The sequence below is a fragment of the Pogoniulus pusillus genome, chromosome 1, assembly GCF_015220805.1.
Source record: "Pogoniulus pusillus isolate bPogPus1 chromosome 1, bPogPus1.pri, whole genome shotgun sequence".
NCBI classification, from domain to species: domain Eukaryota; kingdom Metazoa; phylum Chordata; class Aves; order Piciformes; family Lybiidae; genus Pogoniulus; species Pogoniulus pusillus.
The window spans coordinates 27,807,838-27,824,426 of NC_087264.1; the positions used below are offsets into that span (position 1 = coordinate 27,807,838).

The 16,589-nt window shown below is 46.9% G+C and overlaps 1 protein-coding gene across 2 annotated transcripts in view; it reads left to right on the forward strand.

Moving 5' to 3' along the window:
- Window positions 1–1,041: 1,041 nt before the first annotated feature.
- Window positions 1,042–16,589, forward strand: part of ITPKA (inositol-trisphosphate 3-kinase A) — a 43,674-nt gene continuing 28,126 nt past the window's right edge. Inside the window, exons 1-3 of one of the 2 annotated variants that reach the window (XM_064146059.1) lie at window positions 1,042–1,325; window positions 1,896–3,052; window positions 3,445–3,495. In XM_064146059.1, coding sequence (XP_064002129.1) covers window positions 2,549–3,052; window positions 3,445–3,495 — 555 coding nt within the window. In that variant the 5' untranslated portion in view covers window positions 1,042–1,325; window positions 1,896–2,548. Of the gene's footprint in view, window positions 1,326–1,502; window positions 3,053–3,444; window positions 3,496–16,589 lie in introns of those variants that run through there. The other variant, XM_064146060.1, reaches the window with a different exon arrangement.

Genomic DNA, 16,589 nt, shown 5'->3' on the forward strand with positions numbered 1-16,589 from the left:
GTTAGAAAATCAAGCTTTTGATGGAACTGCTAGGACTTTAGGTACATATTGGGCTTTGGGGCTGCTTTGCTGCACTCTAAGATTTGAAAGTAATGACAAAGTTAACAATAGAAATGGTGATTTTCATCTGCTTTCAGAAAGAACTTACACTCGCTATGGTCGACGATGAGGGAACATCCTCCTGCGGTGGCTTTGGCTTTCTCTCTGCCCACTGGTGAAAAGCCACGCCCTGTGCCATTTTCTTCTGCAGCTTTACTGTGTTGTCACAGAACTCAGCTGTAGCTATCATCCCTGCCTCCCCCAATACACATACTTTGGCAGCTCCTCACAACTGGACACATCTGGAGTACTGTGTTGTAATGTGTCCATTTCTGGACTCTGCAGTTCAGGAGAGACAGGGAACTACTGGGGAGTCCAGCAGAGGCTACGAAGATGCTGAGGAGGCTGGGGCAGCATCTCTCTAACAAGGAAAGGCTGAGAGACCTGGGGCTGCTTAGCTTAGAGAAGACTGAAAGAGGAGCTTTTATCAATGCCTAGCAACACCCATAGGGTGGGGGGCAAGAACGATTGAGTCAGACTTTTCAATGGTGCCTGGTGACAGAACAAGAGGCAACAGGTACAAACTGGAGCACAGGAGGTTACATATGAACACAGGAGAAACTTCCTTACTTTGAGGGTGACAGAGCCCTGGAACAGGATGCTCAGAGAGGAAGTAGATTCTCTACAAGCTTTCAAAACCCATTTGTGAAACTTGCTGTGTGTGACCCTGCTTTAGCCTGGGAGGCTGGGCTAGATGATCCTCAGATGCCCCTTCCAACCCCCACCATTTTGGAAATCTGTGATTCTACATAAAGGACTAAATCTGTCACAAGACTTGGTCATTTAAACTGGAAATTCAGCCTGGCTAAATTACTGGCAAGGCATCACCTGATTCTACAAAAGCAACAGGAGACAGCTGAGTAGTTTCTCAGCTGCTTTACTGCTTGCAGCTGGGCATCTGCAAGCTGTAGGCTTTGCAAGTGGCACAGCAGTGGCCTCAAAAGGCATGTTGCATGGTACCTGTTGAGAGCTTTTCAGACTACCTACATGATTGGGCTGTAAAATAGTCAACGGCAACTGAATAGTCTGATGAGTAAGGCAGGTCACCAAATTATTTATAGTATCCCAGGCCCGAGGAGTCCCCACGGCCATGGCCTGCGCTGCACGATCCACGGAGTGCAGTCCCTTCTGCAAGGAGCTCACAGCACAAGAACCCGGCAAGAGACAACAGATGGCGAGAGACAGATGGGAGAGTACAAGGAAACAATGAGATAAATGAGCAAAAAGTAAGTTAAAGACTTTTGCGTTTGGTTCCAAAATTATTAGTTTTACTGATCATCGCAGCTGGTGCAGCCCTACAGTGGGATGCCTTTGGTGTTCCAAAGGTCTCAATAACTACAATTACAACACAGCACGAGTTGCATTTTAGGGGAAGAGTGGGAGGTGAGGAGGCAAGGAGTGCCGAGGCGGGGTGCGTTATTTGCTGGAACACATTCGGTAACGGGGGCTGGGGTACCACGGCAACCCGAGGCTTAAGGCAACCAGATTAAGCACGGCTCAGGCGGGGAAGCGCTGACTGATGGAAAAGTCAGGCGCTAGCGGAGTGCGGTTCTGCCCCGGTGCCTCTGCCACACGCAGCGGGCCTGCTGGCCAGACGCGAAACCTAGCTGTCGCTGTCGGTGGGGACCTCCTGGCGCTCCCGCGGCACCACGGGGGCCTAAGCACCCTCAGTGGCTGCGCCGTCAGCGTGACGGGGCCCACTCTCCGCACGGGTCACTCACGCGCTCACTGTCCCCGCGGGTGACAACTCAGTCGCTACTGCGGCACCCCCCAGCGACACCGAGATCTTCCTCTAGCAGCCCCGACACCGAGACCAGATGGCGCCCACTAGGATGAGATGCGCACACGGACCGTAAACCGCCACGGGGAAGCCTGGGGGAAGGCGGGGGAAACCCCACTCTGGCGCCCGAAGCCGCCCCACCTCTCCGCGGCTGGGAGGGGGGTCTGGCGGGCCCCGCGCTGCGCAGCCGCCGTGCCCGGGGAGCCGTTAGCCGGCGGGGAGCAGCGGGCCCCAGGCAGCAGCTGCTGGAGAGGGCGGTGCTACTGCCAGAGGTAAGGCGGGAAGCGCCCCGCCGGGACCGCTCGAGATCGCGGCCCGGGAGCCTGCTGCTGCCCGGGGGCCACCACAGGGAAAGCGAAACCAAAAGGGCGGCGAAGTAGGTGGAGGGGAAGGGCCGGGCAGGGGCTCCCCACGGCGCGGCTCGCTCCTCCCCTCATCGCCGGGGCGGAGCGGGGTGGTGGCGGCGGGCGGGCAGGCGGGCTCAGCGCGGTACCGATGGCCCTGGCACCGGCTCAGCGGGCACCGTAGCCGTCCCCGGCTGTCGCCGCGGCTGACTCAGAGCTGCCCAAAGGAGGGTGGGCTGGACATGAGCCTCGCCGTCGCGCTCCGAGCAGCGGCCGGTGACTGAGCCACAAAGAACTTTCCTCGGCGGCAGCGCGACGCTCCCCCATGCACGCCCCCGGCCGCCGGCCCTGGGGCGCTGCCCGACAGGCGCCCGGCGCTGAGCCCGCCATGGAGCCGCGCGCGGGGCTGCACAGCAGCCCGGACCTGAGCCGGGCCAAGCGGCTGAGCGTGGGGGAGCTCTGCTCCCTCTTCGAGGCTCGTGTCGCTGCTGTCGCCGCCGCCGCCGCCCGGCAGCTGCCCGACCCGGCGAAGAGGGGCTGCCGGCCCCCCAACGGGGTGTTGCGGCCCGTCATCCCCCGGCTCACTGTCACCGCTGAGGAGAGCGAGGAGACGCAGGGCAGCCCCCAGGCGCAGCCGGCGCACCCGGAGGGCGGCTGCCTGAGGACGGACAGCTCGTTGCACCTGCAGTCCCGCAGGCTTTCCACCTCATCGCTCTCCTCCACCGGCTCCTCGTCTCTCCTGGAGGACTCGGAGGACGACGTGCTGAGCGACACGGAGGGCAGGAGCCAGGGCATCGTGCACCTGGAGCACGGCGAGGACACCAACCAGGTAGGTGTGACGGAGAGCGGGGCTGGGCAGTTTGCCCGGGACGCGCTGCTTCCCCCTTCCCGGGCACCCCCGACTGCCTCGGGATCACCCTGCGTTCCCGTTTGTAGTGAGGTTTCCGTGACCCAACTCCAGGCAAACTCCGGCAAACTGCTGCCTGGGGCAGGCGGCAGCGCGATGCCGTGTGCGGGCTGCTGCGCCTGTTGGAAAGCGCCGCTGCACGCCGGCTCCTCTGAAAAGCGGCCAGGTGCGCGCTTGTGCCCTTGTCGCCGTGGAACTGCTCGGTGGCCCGAGAGCATGGGGGGGGAAGGGGGGCGGGATGTGACGTTTTTGATCGTAACTAGGTTGTTTTCTCTTTTTTTTTTTTTCCTTTTTTTTTTTCTTTTTTCCTTCAGTCTCCTTTACCCAATCTTCAAACTAAAATTTTTCCAGGCGTTAACCAGCAGGTATTTTTTTCTTTGTCTGTTCCAATCCTGGCGTCTGTGGTTGTCAGTTTTTGAGCTGCTTCTTGCTGTGAGCATGACAGGAGATGGGGAGGAGCTTGGAATGGGTAGAATGCATGCTTTTGTCCATCCTGGCAGTAACACATTCTTTTCAGTAAATCTCCTGTGTAATTTGGCAGCTTTCATCCGTGAAGTGCTCTTTTTAGAGCATGTAGTTAGTTGCTTTTTCGTGATCTTTAGTATGTATTTGGCCGACTCCTTATAGAGTGCTTCCTGGGGTTTTATAAGTGACATATGTTGCTTTAGTGATTTACCCCTCCCACCTCTATTGAGACCACAAGTTACTGTTCTTCTGCCAGCTCGTTGGCACTGAATGCTTTTCAAGCAGAACATACGTTTTGAAATAATGTATAAGCAAGAAGTAATGAAACTTGTAGGTGCTACCTCCAGGTGGACTTTTCTCATGATAATTGTGGGTTTTTTACAGAGGACGTGTGGTACGGGAGCTAAAATGCTGTGTGCAATACTGGTTTTGTTTGCATCAGCTTGTGGCCTGGTTTTGGAAAAGGAAAAAAGGTTTTGTACTTTTTTCATACTGTATTTCAAGAAACCGATAGTTTGATGTGTAGGGAAGCAATTGCTGCTGTTGTGCTTTCTGTTCTAAAATATCTGTGTTCGGCTGGTGGGGCTTTCTGAAGGGAGAGGAAGAGAAGAAATTAAAGATGGAAAAGGGTTATAAGAATCGTTTGGTTCTATCACTGCTATTGCTTTGAGCTATGTCTGTGGTTAATAGGGAACAAGAATTTAGTGATAACACTTAAACAATACAGAGAGTTCTGAGATGACATTGTGCATCTGATTAACTAGACTAGGAATACAGACCAAAACAAAACTGATCATTCAGGTCCCTTAGGGTTTTGCTTCTGCACTGCTGAAGCCCTTGATATTGTGTGCAGTACGATAGTGCTACACCAATCGTTAGACCTGGCACGTATGTAAAACACGCAGCATAAGGGGATGTGAGTGGCGTTACTTTCTTTTGTATGCGGTTTCTAGGTGCTGTGAAATTGGAAAAGGCCCCAGTCACTTTTAATTTCTTCTTTTCTTGTAATTAAAAAGTGAAGCAGAAGTTCTTTTAACAATTATTTATAGACAAGCTAAAAATAGCTGTATTATAAGGGTTTTAAACTCAGAGAGAATGTCCTGTTCGTGTAAGTGCGTGGGAAATCGAGACCTTTAATAGTGTTGTGAGAATTAAGGTTTTGAAAAAGTTTTTGCTGGTTTCCCAAGTTTAGTGCAGCTGCAGGATTTTTTAAATGTCTCTTTGGTAAAGTAAGTATTCACTTAGCTAATACAACACTTAATGTTTTTAAAGGCTCAGTTACATTTCTGTACTTAGAGTGTAGGGGAAGATGGGACAAGCTGCTTGCCAAGAGCCTGCATTTGAACTGATGTTCGTTATCTCATTATCAATTTTGTGGCAAGTTGGCAAATGGGCTAGTGCCTAGGAGTCTAAAACGGCAGAACCAGCTTCATGACACTGCCTAAAAATTTAAGTGGGCCCGATCTTTCATCTGCTTTAATTATGCATGCTTGTGAAGTTCATCCCCATCCACCCCCACCCCCCTTCCTATCTGCATTACCCACAGAGGGAATGTGCTGTTCTCCCTATGGTCAGGCACAGTGTATTTCATCTCAGATGGCTGCACTATGTACTTGCTGGTGCTTGGAGGTGACCAAGACAGGCTTGTTCTTGTTTGATGTGTTTCAGGACTGGACAATGCTGTGCTACCAGCAGTCCCTACCCTCAGCTGCTCAGTCTTGTCAGATACTGTTTCCATAGTGAGGAGTGAGTGTGTAGGCATGCTGAAGTTGGAGCTTGTGCTTTGAACCTCCGTGGGTTCAATTTTGCAGGATGTGTCCTTTTCCCTCATTACTCTTGAGGCAGGATGAGCGTTTAGAGTGGCTTTAGGTTCAAGGCAGGTACATACATGTGGAAATGACTGGAAAATTAACCTGAGGAATGGGTTTAGATTGTCAAGATTCTTTTTAGAGGCAAACTGGTACATTGTGTTCATATTTATTCTTCTTTGGGTCATTTTAATAGATGGAGGCATATTCTCAGATGGAGACTCAAAGGATAGAGACTTTTCTGAAGGAAACCAAAGTCAGAGATGGGCCAAACTTGCTGTTTACAATTAATGGGAAATGGTGACACATAAAAAATTCCCTTGCATTGAAATTTCTGTAGTCTTTTCTGTGGAAGTGTTACAAATTAATGTGGAGCCTGGCTCCTTTTGACTAAGTTCAGACCAGTGTTCAGACTGGACTGTCAAGCCTACTGGACTCCCCAGTGCCTAGCAGGGACCTTGGAAACTTGCCCAGGTCTTCAACTGTGGGAGTAGAAGTTCTGATAACATTCCTGTTATCAGGGCTTCAAGGCTTCCATTTGCAGATCCAGGAACTTGAGACTGAAGCTGAAGGAGGTCCTCTGAGGCTTCTCAACTTGAGGCATCTCTGCTGTTGACCTGGAAATCAAGACAGACCCATTTGAGTCTTTGAAATACTGTGGGCTCTCAAGCTACCTGTGTGAGAGAGAGGAAACTCTGGAGTCCTTCCTCTATGTAGAGACCTTGCTGCCCTGGAATTACCAGGCCTTAAATCCCAGGATGGTGAGCCTGGGCTGTTCCCAGGAGGATGGCTGTCCCTGGCAACTTGCTGGGCAGACAGCGAGCTCTCCAAGAGGAGCAGTGGTTCAGTTAGAGGCTTTACAGAGCATTCTGGGTTGAAGTGGTGCATTTTGACAGTGTTAAATTTGTGTTTCTTCCTGAGCACAGTATGTAAGCATGTCCTTGGGGTGTCAGGGCCCCTGCTGCAGAGACTGAACACTGGGGGACCGATGACTGACGGCTGCAGTTCAGTCCCAGCCTGCCTCAGTGGGGGCCGAACACTGCTGGCATCTAGGCAGGCTCGCCTTTGGGAGAAGCTCAGTGGGTGGTGGTCCAGTTCCTCCGCACAGGAGTAGCATTTCATTTTGCAGTAATTAACAGAGGCTTTGGAAACTGGTCTGCCCTGGCTTTCCTGGTGGAAGACACCTCCAGCAATGGAGAGTTGGAAGTGTGAGGGAAGCCTGTTTTACTGCTGTCCTGTTAGCCGAGCTTGTGGCCCTCTGTAACCCAATTGTGCATAGCTGTGCTAATGTAATTTGTACAAAGTGGTAGCTGGAGATTCCCAACTCTTGGCAGTTAAGAAAAAAACTATTGGTAATTTTTCAAGTAGCCAATTGACAGAGTAGACTTCACACTATGACAACGTTTAACCTTCCTGCCTTCCCTTTCATTTAAATGGGAAACCTGCTTTTCTCCCCTTGCTTCGTGCCATCTGGGAAGTGTGTATACACAGCTGAATCTTGCAGCGAAAGCACCAGTGGTCCATTTATAGTCATGGAGAGAGTGCAAGAGTTAGGTATTTTTGTCTTTGTTCTGTAAGTGAGATCCATAAGTCTGGTTAGCACCTTCTTTGTTGGGCCAGAGACTTTAAAAAGTGGTTTTCACAGAGAAAAAACGTCGTGATAACGTGCAGCAGCCTCTTGTCTTCTTTATAGGAGAATGTTATTTACTAGATAGAAGCATGCCAAGTAAGTCTCTACTCCTTCTCATAACTGTGACCTGTCATTCCAAATTCCTAGATCTGTAACCATGAGAACAGCTGACAGCTTGCTAGAGGAAAAACAGTTCAGATCTTGCTTCAGTGATACCAGTCCAGAAACTTTGGGGGATATCTGTTAGCCAAGCTTGTTTGGTTTCATCAGCCTTCTTGCCATTCTTTTTCATAATACCAAGCACCTTAGAATGGACAAAGATACAGAGAGACACACCCTTAATGAATACAGCCCAAAAAGTTTCAACTACTTCAGCTCAGGGGTGGGTTACATAAGAGAATGTGGTGGAACAGAATCGTTATTTTTAAGTGAAGAATAGAAATGAAGGGATGACATAAGTAAGACACTTAATGGATTTCTAGCCTACTTTCCTAAGGAAAGGAAGCTTGTGTAATCACTCTATCAGTTCCATTTTAACAGCTTTAGTTGATCTCAGCTGAATTTGGCAGTGACAGAGACACCTCAAAGTTTCTTCAAGAGCTCTTCAAAGTTCCATGGAGATCAGCTTCTAAGTCGAAGAGAGGGAACAAAAAGAAGTGCATACTTTTTCTTCTTAGGAGGAGAGGGTGCAAGATGAGTTCAACAGTTGTCTTCTGGCTTGCTTTTGAACTAGCAATTTGTCATGTACCTCCTGTCTGGTTGATCAGTGTTTATGTTCTTGAGCCAGCTGCAGCAGGTGGTGTCTCTTGTCTCAGGGATAAAAGAATGTGAGGAAGCATACAGCAACATGGAGAGGGAAGGTTAGGGAATATTGGAGGCATTAGTTGAGGGACAGGGGAGGAAGATGAGGAAACGGGTGGAGGAGAGAGAGGTAGGATGTGGAAATGTGAGAGGGATTGGAGTATTTCTGGCACAAGCTTATAGAGAACCATGACAAGCTGTAGCCGCTCTGGTAAGGGTAGGTGCAGGACAGCGGATACCAGTCAAGCAGAAGCCAGGCCTCATTAGTTTGCTGTTCATGGAACAAGTACTTCTGAGGGAATACATTTCACAGTTCCGAAAGAAGTGCTGAATTACAACGAGAAGCCTGTATATTGAAATCTATTTACCTGACTACTAAGCAAATGTGAGGTCACAATGGTAAAGTACATTCCATGTGGCACAGTCGTTTAGCCACAACTATGGATGGGAGCCTTCTCTCAGTTGAGAGAGCTTCTTCTTCACTGTATGTACACTCAGGTGCTGGAATATATCGAAGTATCATTTCTAGTGGTGACTGTTGGTTAGTAATGTGGATTCTTGTCTAGTAGGAAACGAGTTAGCTCTTGCCAAATCAGTTGAGAGAGTGGCAATTAAATATCAGTTAAGAGTTTTGTGATCTTGGATATATCTGAAGTAGTGATCTAGAGGTTACCAGATTCTTCCCTTTGAATCCATTTCCCTTTTTGCATGTTAAAGAACATGTTACTTAAATGTATAGTTTGAAATTGAAAGAGCTTTGTTACAGTTTTTTTTTATGGACCTGCTGGATTTGGTACGTTATAGAAGTTTCTGTGCACTTCTCCAGTTCAAACTTCCTTACAATGATTAGTGCATCTGGAAAGAGGGAAAGTAAGTAACAGTAACTCGTCATCACTGGGTGATGCTTTTCTCTTCAAAGAGGAAATACCTAAGCAGATTTTTCTCAAGCTGTCACCAACTCAGCAGAGTTGGAGATTTATTTGTGGCAACCCATTCCAGTCTCAAAAGGAATAAGGGTAGTGGCTGGAGCCTTTGCATATCTGCATGCTTTTGGATGCTGACACTTCTACCTTATTAGATTGGTTTGGTGAGGGTGAGCATGCTTTTAACTGAACACGTGGTAATTAACAGAAACAAAAATAACTTCTCAACTCATATCTAAGGCATATTATAAATGGACTGTGTTAAAGTGAATCAGTTTAAAAGCTCACAATGCAATGTAATACAGCTAATACTTCTGGAAGCTGAGAATGCACGTTGTATTTATGTGGTAGATAGCTGCTTCATTTAGCAGTGACTGGGAGAAAAAACAAAGACCATCATATGGCATCTTGTGGTGATTATAAAATGTATTGGCAGAAAAGACAATACCCTTGTATATCTTGGAAGGAAAAAGTGATTTTGTGTACAGCACCATTTGAGCCACTGTCTGTCTCTCTTCTGTCTTCTCTGTCAGTGCAGTTTTTGCAGAGAAGGGGGCTGAGGTAGAAAGAATTGGCTTGTCAGTCCATGTTAATTTGGATCTTGCATAGCGTAGGTTTAAATTGCATTTTCATGTTCTCAGCCTTCTCTACCAGCAGAGCTTCCTCTAAAATCTTACATGTGGAGCAAGGCATCATCATCTGCCCATATCATAGCATACCTGGGGAAAATATAATTTAAAAAAAAGAGGGAGGAGGTGGATAGCAAAAGCAAATGTTAGTCTCCTTCAGCTTGTTCTCTTCGGCTCAGAAGGGGAAGCACTTCCAGCACTTGACTGATCCATTCCTGTCAGTATTGGAGAATGGTTTCTGGGATAACACAGCCGGCAGCATTTGGGTGGGCTTTTGTATTGGTACATGCTGAGCTTTCCTCAAGGGATGGAATTTTCCTTTGCATTCTAAAACATGAAAGTGTGAGACCAGTGCTGCAGAAACCTGAACCCATCCGGCTTGGCTATTACTGCCTGTTATCAAACCTTCTATTCCTTGGCAAGCTCAGGGAGAAGGTAGCCAAAGACCAACTGGCTCATTTAATGGAATATCATAGACCTGGCATGATCCAGAATTAGAGCCTGGGACAGAATCTCCAAGCCAGTTGGTGAGTATAGCAAGCATGACACAGATGCTGCTTTGTAGGAGCCTTGGCATTGACCCAGAATCCAGAAACATTCCTTATCCGCAGGCTGAAATATCCAAGCAGGGTGGTGCAACTGAATGCAAACCCATTAAACTGTTTACCCCAGCCCACCAACATCATCACATTCAACTTCAGTCTGCTGTTCTTCAGCAGCCTTCTGACCTCAGCCACACTTGAGCCATGTTGACGACAAAGGTGTGGTTACAGATGGTAAAGAATAGGTATAGATGATACATGTTATGTCTGCATGGAGCTGGCACGGAAGTGTGTATGATTCACCAGTCCAGCAGATGATTACCTGTCTAACAGGATGCTGTGATGTCGCAGAAGTGTGTGAGTAAGGGAGCTAGTGACAATGGCACCGCTCGCTTGTGACGTATCAGAGTGCAAACTACTGAAGTCTTCATACAACTTTCATGTGATAAGGGCAGTATCTCTTGGCAAATTACATTGGATGCTGTATGGGAAGAGAATGACTTTCTTCATGAAATCATGGTTAATTTTCAGTGTGACTGATTCTGCCCACTGGTCTCTGCCACATCTGACAAAATTATGAGCCAGTTGTGTAGCTATAGCTGCCATCACTCCTCTGAGCTGCTACAGAGAACACAGTTTTCTTTGTGTCTTAGCATTTTTCAAGCAGCTCTCTATAGCTGAGAACACCACTGTGGTTTTCGGTGATGTTTGCTGTCAACAGCATGTTGTTCCTGTGCTTTACTGTCTGAATCAAAGATATGTTTCTACTTAGTACCTTTGAGGTGCTGGTGCTCGTTAAAGTCTGTCTGTGGTGCACACAGGGTTGATGGAGCTCAGCTGTGAAGGGTGTGTTTGGCCATCCCACTCTTCAGACACACAAGATGAACTTGAGGAGGCTCAGCTGTGCTTGAGGCAGCTGTTTACCTAGGTTTGCCTGGTGCTAGAGGGCCACCCCTCCCTGGGTCTGAAGCGCCTCACTAAGTACAGCTCCTTTGAGTGCTGTCTTTGGTGTGAGCATGTGAAACAGGCCAGCCAGCTCTGGCTCACTGCAGCATGTGCTTTGCAAAGGAAGCGGGGATGAAACATCATCGCCATGCTTCGGTGCTTCTGCCAGTGGAGCGTGCCAGGTGCTCTGAAATCACCACCTCTCCTGAAAACCTTCAAAGGTCCCCTCTGCACAGGTAGTGGTCTCATGGGTTCACATCACGTCTTTTGGAGAGGTACATTGCAACAGGAAGCTGTGTGGTCTAATGCAGGCCAGTCAGGAGCAAGGCTTTGGAGACAAGGAGAGTAGAGAGTGGTGACAGGTGCAGCATATGTATAGACAAACAGGAGAGGAGTGTTTGAGGCTGATTGAGAACCCCGCTGGAAATGGTGAGGGGAGAGAGACTAAACAGAAGACCAAAACTTAGTGGGCAAGCAGGTTTGCTTTAAAAATTGAGGAAAATACATTCTCAAACCCAACCAACCAAAACAATAAAAAAAAACCAACCAAAACACGCCAGGAGAAGGTGAGACAACTGATCAGTCAAGCATTAAATAGATATGTAATAAAAGAACTGAAGTGATTGCAGTTTGCCTATATGAATATTCTACAGTCCTTAAGTATGAGTGTGTGTGGCACAGAAGGCGTGACTCTCAGATAATAAGCAGCTGTTTTTTTATTTCAAATCAACTCAAAGGACAAGTTACAGTTCCATAGTGGCCGATGCTGTGTGGTGTGGGACCTCTGTTTCTTCATAGATAGGTGTGCAGCAGATCAGGCAGTTCACAGGGAGGACTGACTTCTGAATGTAATGTTGAGAATTGTTTGGCTGGCACGGTGTCCTTGGGAGAGACTGGGCAAGTTATTCAGGGAGACTTTCACCATGGCCATTAGCTGTATCTTTCTCATTCTCCTACTGACCTGCTTGAGATCATGGCTCTTACTAGCAGAAATGCTCAACGTGTAGCCAAAGTTAATGGGAGCTCTTCCACAGTGCTGTATAGCACTGAGTCTAAGGAAAAGCATCTCAGATTGGGCTTTTGAAATTAGTGGGTACTTCTCATATTAACTTCTCTTCCTTTCAGTGTTTTCCTTTTAAGATGTGAATAAAACAGTTCATTTAACAGAGGCTGTGAAAACAAATTAACATTTGGAAAGCACTCTGCTACTGCAGTGATGGTTCTCTTAAAACTACTACACTGTTCAGTATCTGAGTTTACAGTAGGCTTCCAGTAAGTGAAGCAAAAATGGTAAAGCCAATGAGGACAGAACAAACACACAAAAAACCCAAAAGCTGCTTTTTATGGAGCCAGGAATTGTTTGTTTACACTGAATGAACAGAAACTACAATGTGTTATTATATAATTAAAGATTACATGATAAGCTTTGCAGAAAGGAACAACTCTTGCCATAAAGAGGATAACTAAAGTGTGCACCAAAACCTTCAATTCTGAAAATGAGTTTTGAGTACTCATTTCTGCACTTTGGACATTATTCAAGTTCCAGTGCAGACATAATTTGGCATCTGAACAGGTTCCAATGGTGCGAGGTGCTGACACGTGGCAACAACAAAGCATCCTTCCCTCGCCTGCACATGCTGCAGTGACCCGGAGCTGGCTGGCCTGTTTCGCATGCCCATGCCAAAGGGAGCACTCAAAGGAGTGCTGTACTTGGAGAGGCTCTTCAGGCCCGGAGGCATGTGGCTGTCTTGTATCGGGCAAACCTAGGTTCACAGCTGCGTTGAGAACACAGCTGAGCCTCTTTATGCTCACCTAGTGTGTCTGAAGAGTGGGATGGCCGAACACACCCTTCACAGCTGAGCTCCATCAATCCCTTGTGTGCTGTGCTCAGAAATCTCCACAGAAGGTAGCTTGTAAAGACTAACGAGCGTCTGCTGGAAATGAACTTGAGCTTCTTACATTTTTTCCAGATTTGGTCAGGTTGATCTCTGCTCTTGCTGTGGTCTGTTCCTGCTTCCAAAACCTTTCTCTTTCCAAATTTCAGTCTCCTTCCTCAAAATTCAAAGTTAAAAAGCTACTCGAGGGATTCATCAGAAATTTTGTACTGAGACAGATACTTACCTTCTTCTAGCTTTGGAAACAGTTCAAATTTTGTTGGATTTTTTCAGTCTGAAGCAAAGAGGTTTTGCCCTTTTATGAGGTGAGTCATTTAGAGCAATTCTCAGGAGATTGAGGCACAGAAAGAGAAAAACTTCTTGTGCATTGGTGCTTTGGTGGCTGTGCAGGAAGGTTTTGAGACCTTGATCTTCTGAAAGAGACAGAGCTAGAGCAAGTCTTAAAAGGTGTCCTCTCTGTTTTCCTCCATCACTGTATGCTTGTGCAGTGCAGTGGTAGAAGGGACAAAACTCTGTGAGCAGTGTTTGTGATGAGTTTGTGGGGTTTGAGTGGGTTGTTGGCTAAGTGCACTTGACCTGAATGTTCTAGTCATGTTAAGCTCTGCTTGTTGTGGGCTCTCTCCTCAGCCATTCCCACCCATGCACGTTCTGTAGGAACAGCAGTGTTGGTTCCACAAAGGGTTTGCTTTGTTCTGAGGAGAATGTAATCTGTAGAAACTAGGAAACCTTCCTACACGCCAGCTTTCGCCTTCCACAGTGCAAAATGCTGGGTGTTAGAAGTTGGGGCTGGTAGTTGGATGTAGTTTGTTTTCTCTTACTTTGTGGCATTTAGAGGAGAAGTTTTTTCGTCTCTTTTGCACAAACACTGAAGACATAAAGAATTGAATCCCAAGGTATTAATTTCTTCCCATTCTGCTGATAATCCTATGAGAGGTTTTTGGAGATTCTTGACTTCCAGTAGCTTTTTGCCTATCACTGGTTCATGATGCCACCATGGCTACCAGAGGCATGCAGTGTTAAAACTGGAGTGACAGAAACCCAATGATTTTTTTTCTATCCCTGCTTATCCATTGGGGCTTCCTGAATTATCTCCAGCAATGCATCCTCTTCCATTGCTGTAGTTGTGTGTGTTGATCCCAGTCTGCCTTTTCAGTCCTCTGGTTCTATAGTTAGCAATCCTGTCCGGGTCATGGGATGAATGTAGCTAAGACACCAATTTTCACATTGCAGTCTTCAAGAAAAAGAGCAGGCAGAGCAGCAAAAATCAGTCTTGGCTTGTGAAATAACTTTGCTGCATGGCTCGTTCCTCTGTGTGCAGTGTAAACCATAAACGACCTGCAAATACTTCCAGTGTCTGTCTTGTATGCCAGGACCTGGTATGTGGATATTGGTCACTCTTGGGTTCTGCAGCCCATGCCCAATCTGGCGGAGAACTTGCTGCTTGCTCCATATTTCAGGAGGCTGGTGTAGGTGGCTGTGCAAGCTATGGGAGTGTGGCTTGTAGTTCTGTTGCTAGGAGCCAAGAGTACGAAATTCTTCTAAGTTTGATGGGTTTGGGGTTTTTTTTGTCTCTTACTATGAGATAAAAGTTTTGGTAAATACATGGTCTGTGTATAAACTGCCCCCCATTTGTTTTATTTTTAGGTGGGTTCACGTATTAATGATTGGCAGTTGATGTGCTTCTGAAATGGGGGGATCTCCGGGATCTCGACTGTAAACACGTTTGTTTACCTTCAGGGCAGAGGAAAGATACTCTGTACAACACACTCACTATTGTTCAAACACCCACAACTTTTCAGGGAGGCAGATGCCTTGATGCAGTTTTAGTCTTTCATTGAGTCACTCCTGCTTATGTAACGTCTGGTCTGACTCTCTTAAGGGCTGCATGGTGGGAATATAAAATCCTAAATAACCCCTTGTCTGCTGGGACTACCTGCTTCTGGGATGGGGGAGGAATTCAGCTTCTTTTGTGTGCGGTTTTGTTAACAGAAATTCTCTTTTGATCCTGAAGGTTTGTTCAAAGGAGGAGTGATCTTTTGTCTGGATTCCTTGCATAGTTCCTAGTGTTGACTTGGGGCAGGAAGAGGTTCTCTAATCCTTAAGTTTGCTTCAAAAACAAACAACCGCCTTGTAACGCGGAAGGGCCTCTCACTCTTATGAGTGAAGATGAAGGGTTCTCCATTTCCGTTTCATTTGGGGTTTCTCCATCATTGCCACATTCCATCTGTGGGTTCCCATCTTGCCTGGAGCACTGCCCTCACTTGTTCTGCTAACCAAAATAGGAGTGTGTTTGTTTAGTTGGTTTGGTTAGGTTTAGTTTGCTTTTTGGTGGTTTGGTTTGGTTTCGTTTTAAATCCTTTCAACGCAGTGGTTTGGAATAATCTCACACTGGCTATGTTAAAACTCAGAGTTATTAAAGTGGTTGCTGAAGGATGTGGCTGGTCCCCAAGTAAATACCACACCCCACTAAGTATCAGCGCCCGTGGCCTGCTGACACTGGCATTCCATTGCCAAGGGTGGGCCCTGTTTGAACAGCAGCCTGCATGGTAGGTGAAGCATTAACTGCTGTGCTGCTCTTTCAGAGCAAAATGGAGGTGTGAGCTTGGAGGAGACAGAGGAGGGGAAGAGAGGCGGAGTACTGGACTTTGTCTTGTGAGAGATGAGAAGAGCAGATGGCAAACTGTTAACAGTGTAGATATGATCTGTTTTTTTTACATGACCTATTTTTAGACTCTAATAATCCTTTTCACTTAACACTATCTTGTCTCTTATTTGAGTACTTGACTGCCTTACTTGAGTGCCTCTAATTTAGTTTACAAGCGTTAATTACTTAAATTGTTCAATGGTGTTCTGAAGTACAGCCTGCAGTTGTGGGAACCCAAGCAGAGAAAGGGCACTCCGAAGCACTGGAGTTTGCTCAGGCCTTTTGCAAATGAGTCCTCAATATTTTGGGATGTTAGAAGCTGAATTATCACGTTGGGAAAGGAGAAAGTTGTGCAAATACCTTATCAAAATAAATACCTGTCAGTAACCTCTTCGTATGTACGTATGTGTGCACTGTAATTTCAGAACTCTGGATTTGCAGCAAGTGTTGGTGTGAGTAACTTAATTCTTTTTAGTTTGTTTTAGTACTTTTTAAGAAATGCCTTCACTGCCCTGCAGGTGTTTTAAGACCATTGATGGTGAACTGTCTTAGTGCTTGTGATTAAGAGCTCCTTTAGGAATATTGCACCTCATTAGAACTGGGATCAGTCTGGTTGTGTCTCGCTTGCATGTGTCTCCTGTGACTGAGCTGGACAGTGATTTTACAGGCATTTGGTGATCCTGTTTGGAAACTCCTTGATATCACTGGAAAGCCTTTTTCCTGTATCTCAAGACAGTTGCTGTGCTTGTACCTCTCGGAACAAAGTAACACAATTCTTTCAGCCTCAACAGTACTGTGTTTGTTACTGGTCCCTGAACTTTCCTCTGGTTTGTCAAAGGTTTCAAGGAATAGTTGACCAAAATAGAGCAGAGTTATCACAGACAACTGGTAGGTTCTATGGCAACCTTAACCTTGTGCTTCCTATCCTTTTCCACAGGAAAAAAACAAATAATAGCACTGTTACAGTGTTTATGTTCCTTTTGGGCAGTATCTGGAAGTTTTATGGGGTATGGCTGCTGGGACCCTTACATGATGATGCCTTGAAAGCATAGTAAGCTTTCAACACGTGTTCCCTAACCTGAGTGAAGAAGAGAGGAGTCTTTGGCCAGTTGGCAGAAGGCAGTTTTGCAATTTCTGTTTGACGATAGTGCTTTGTGGCAAATGGGGAAGTGTCATA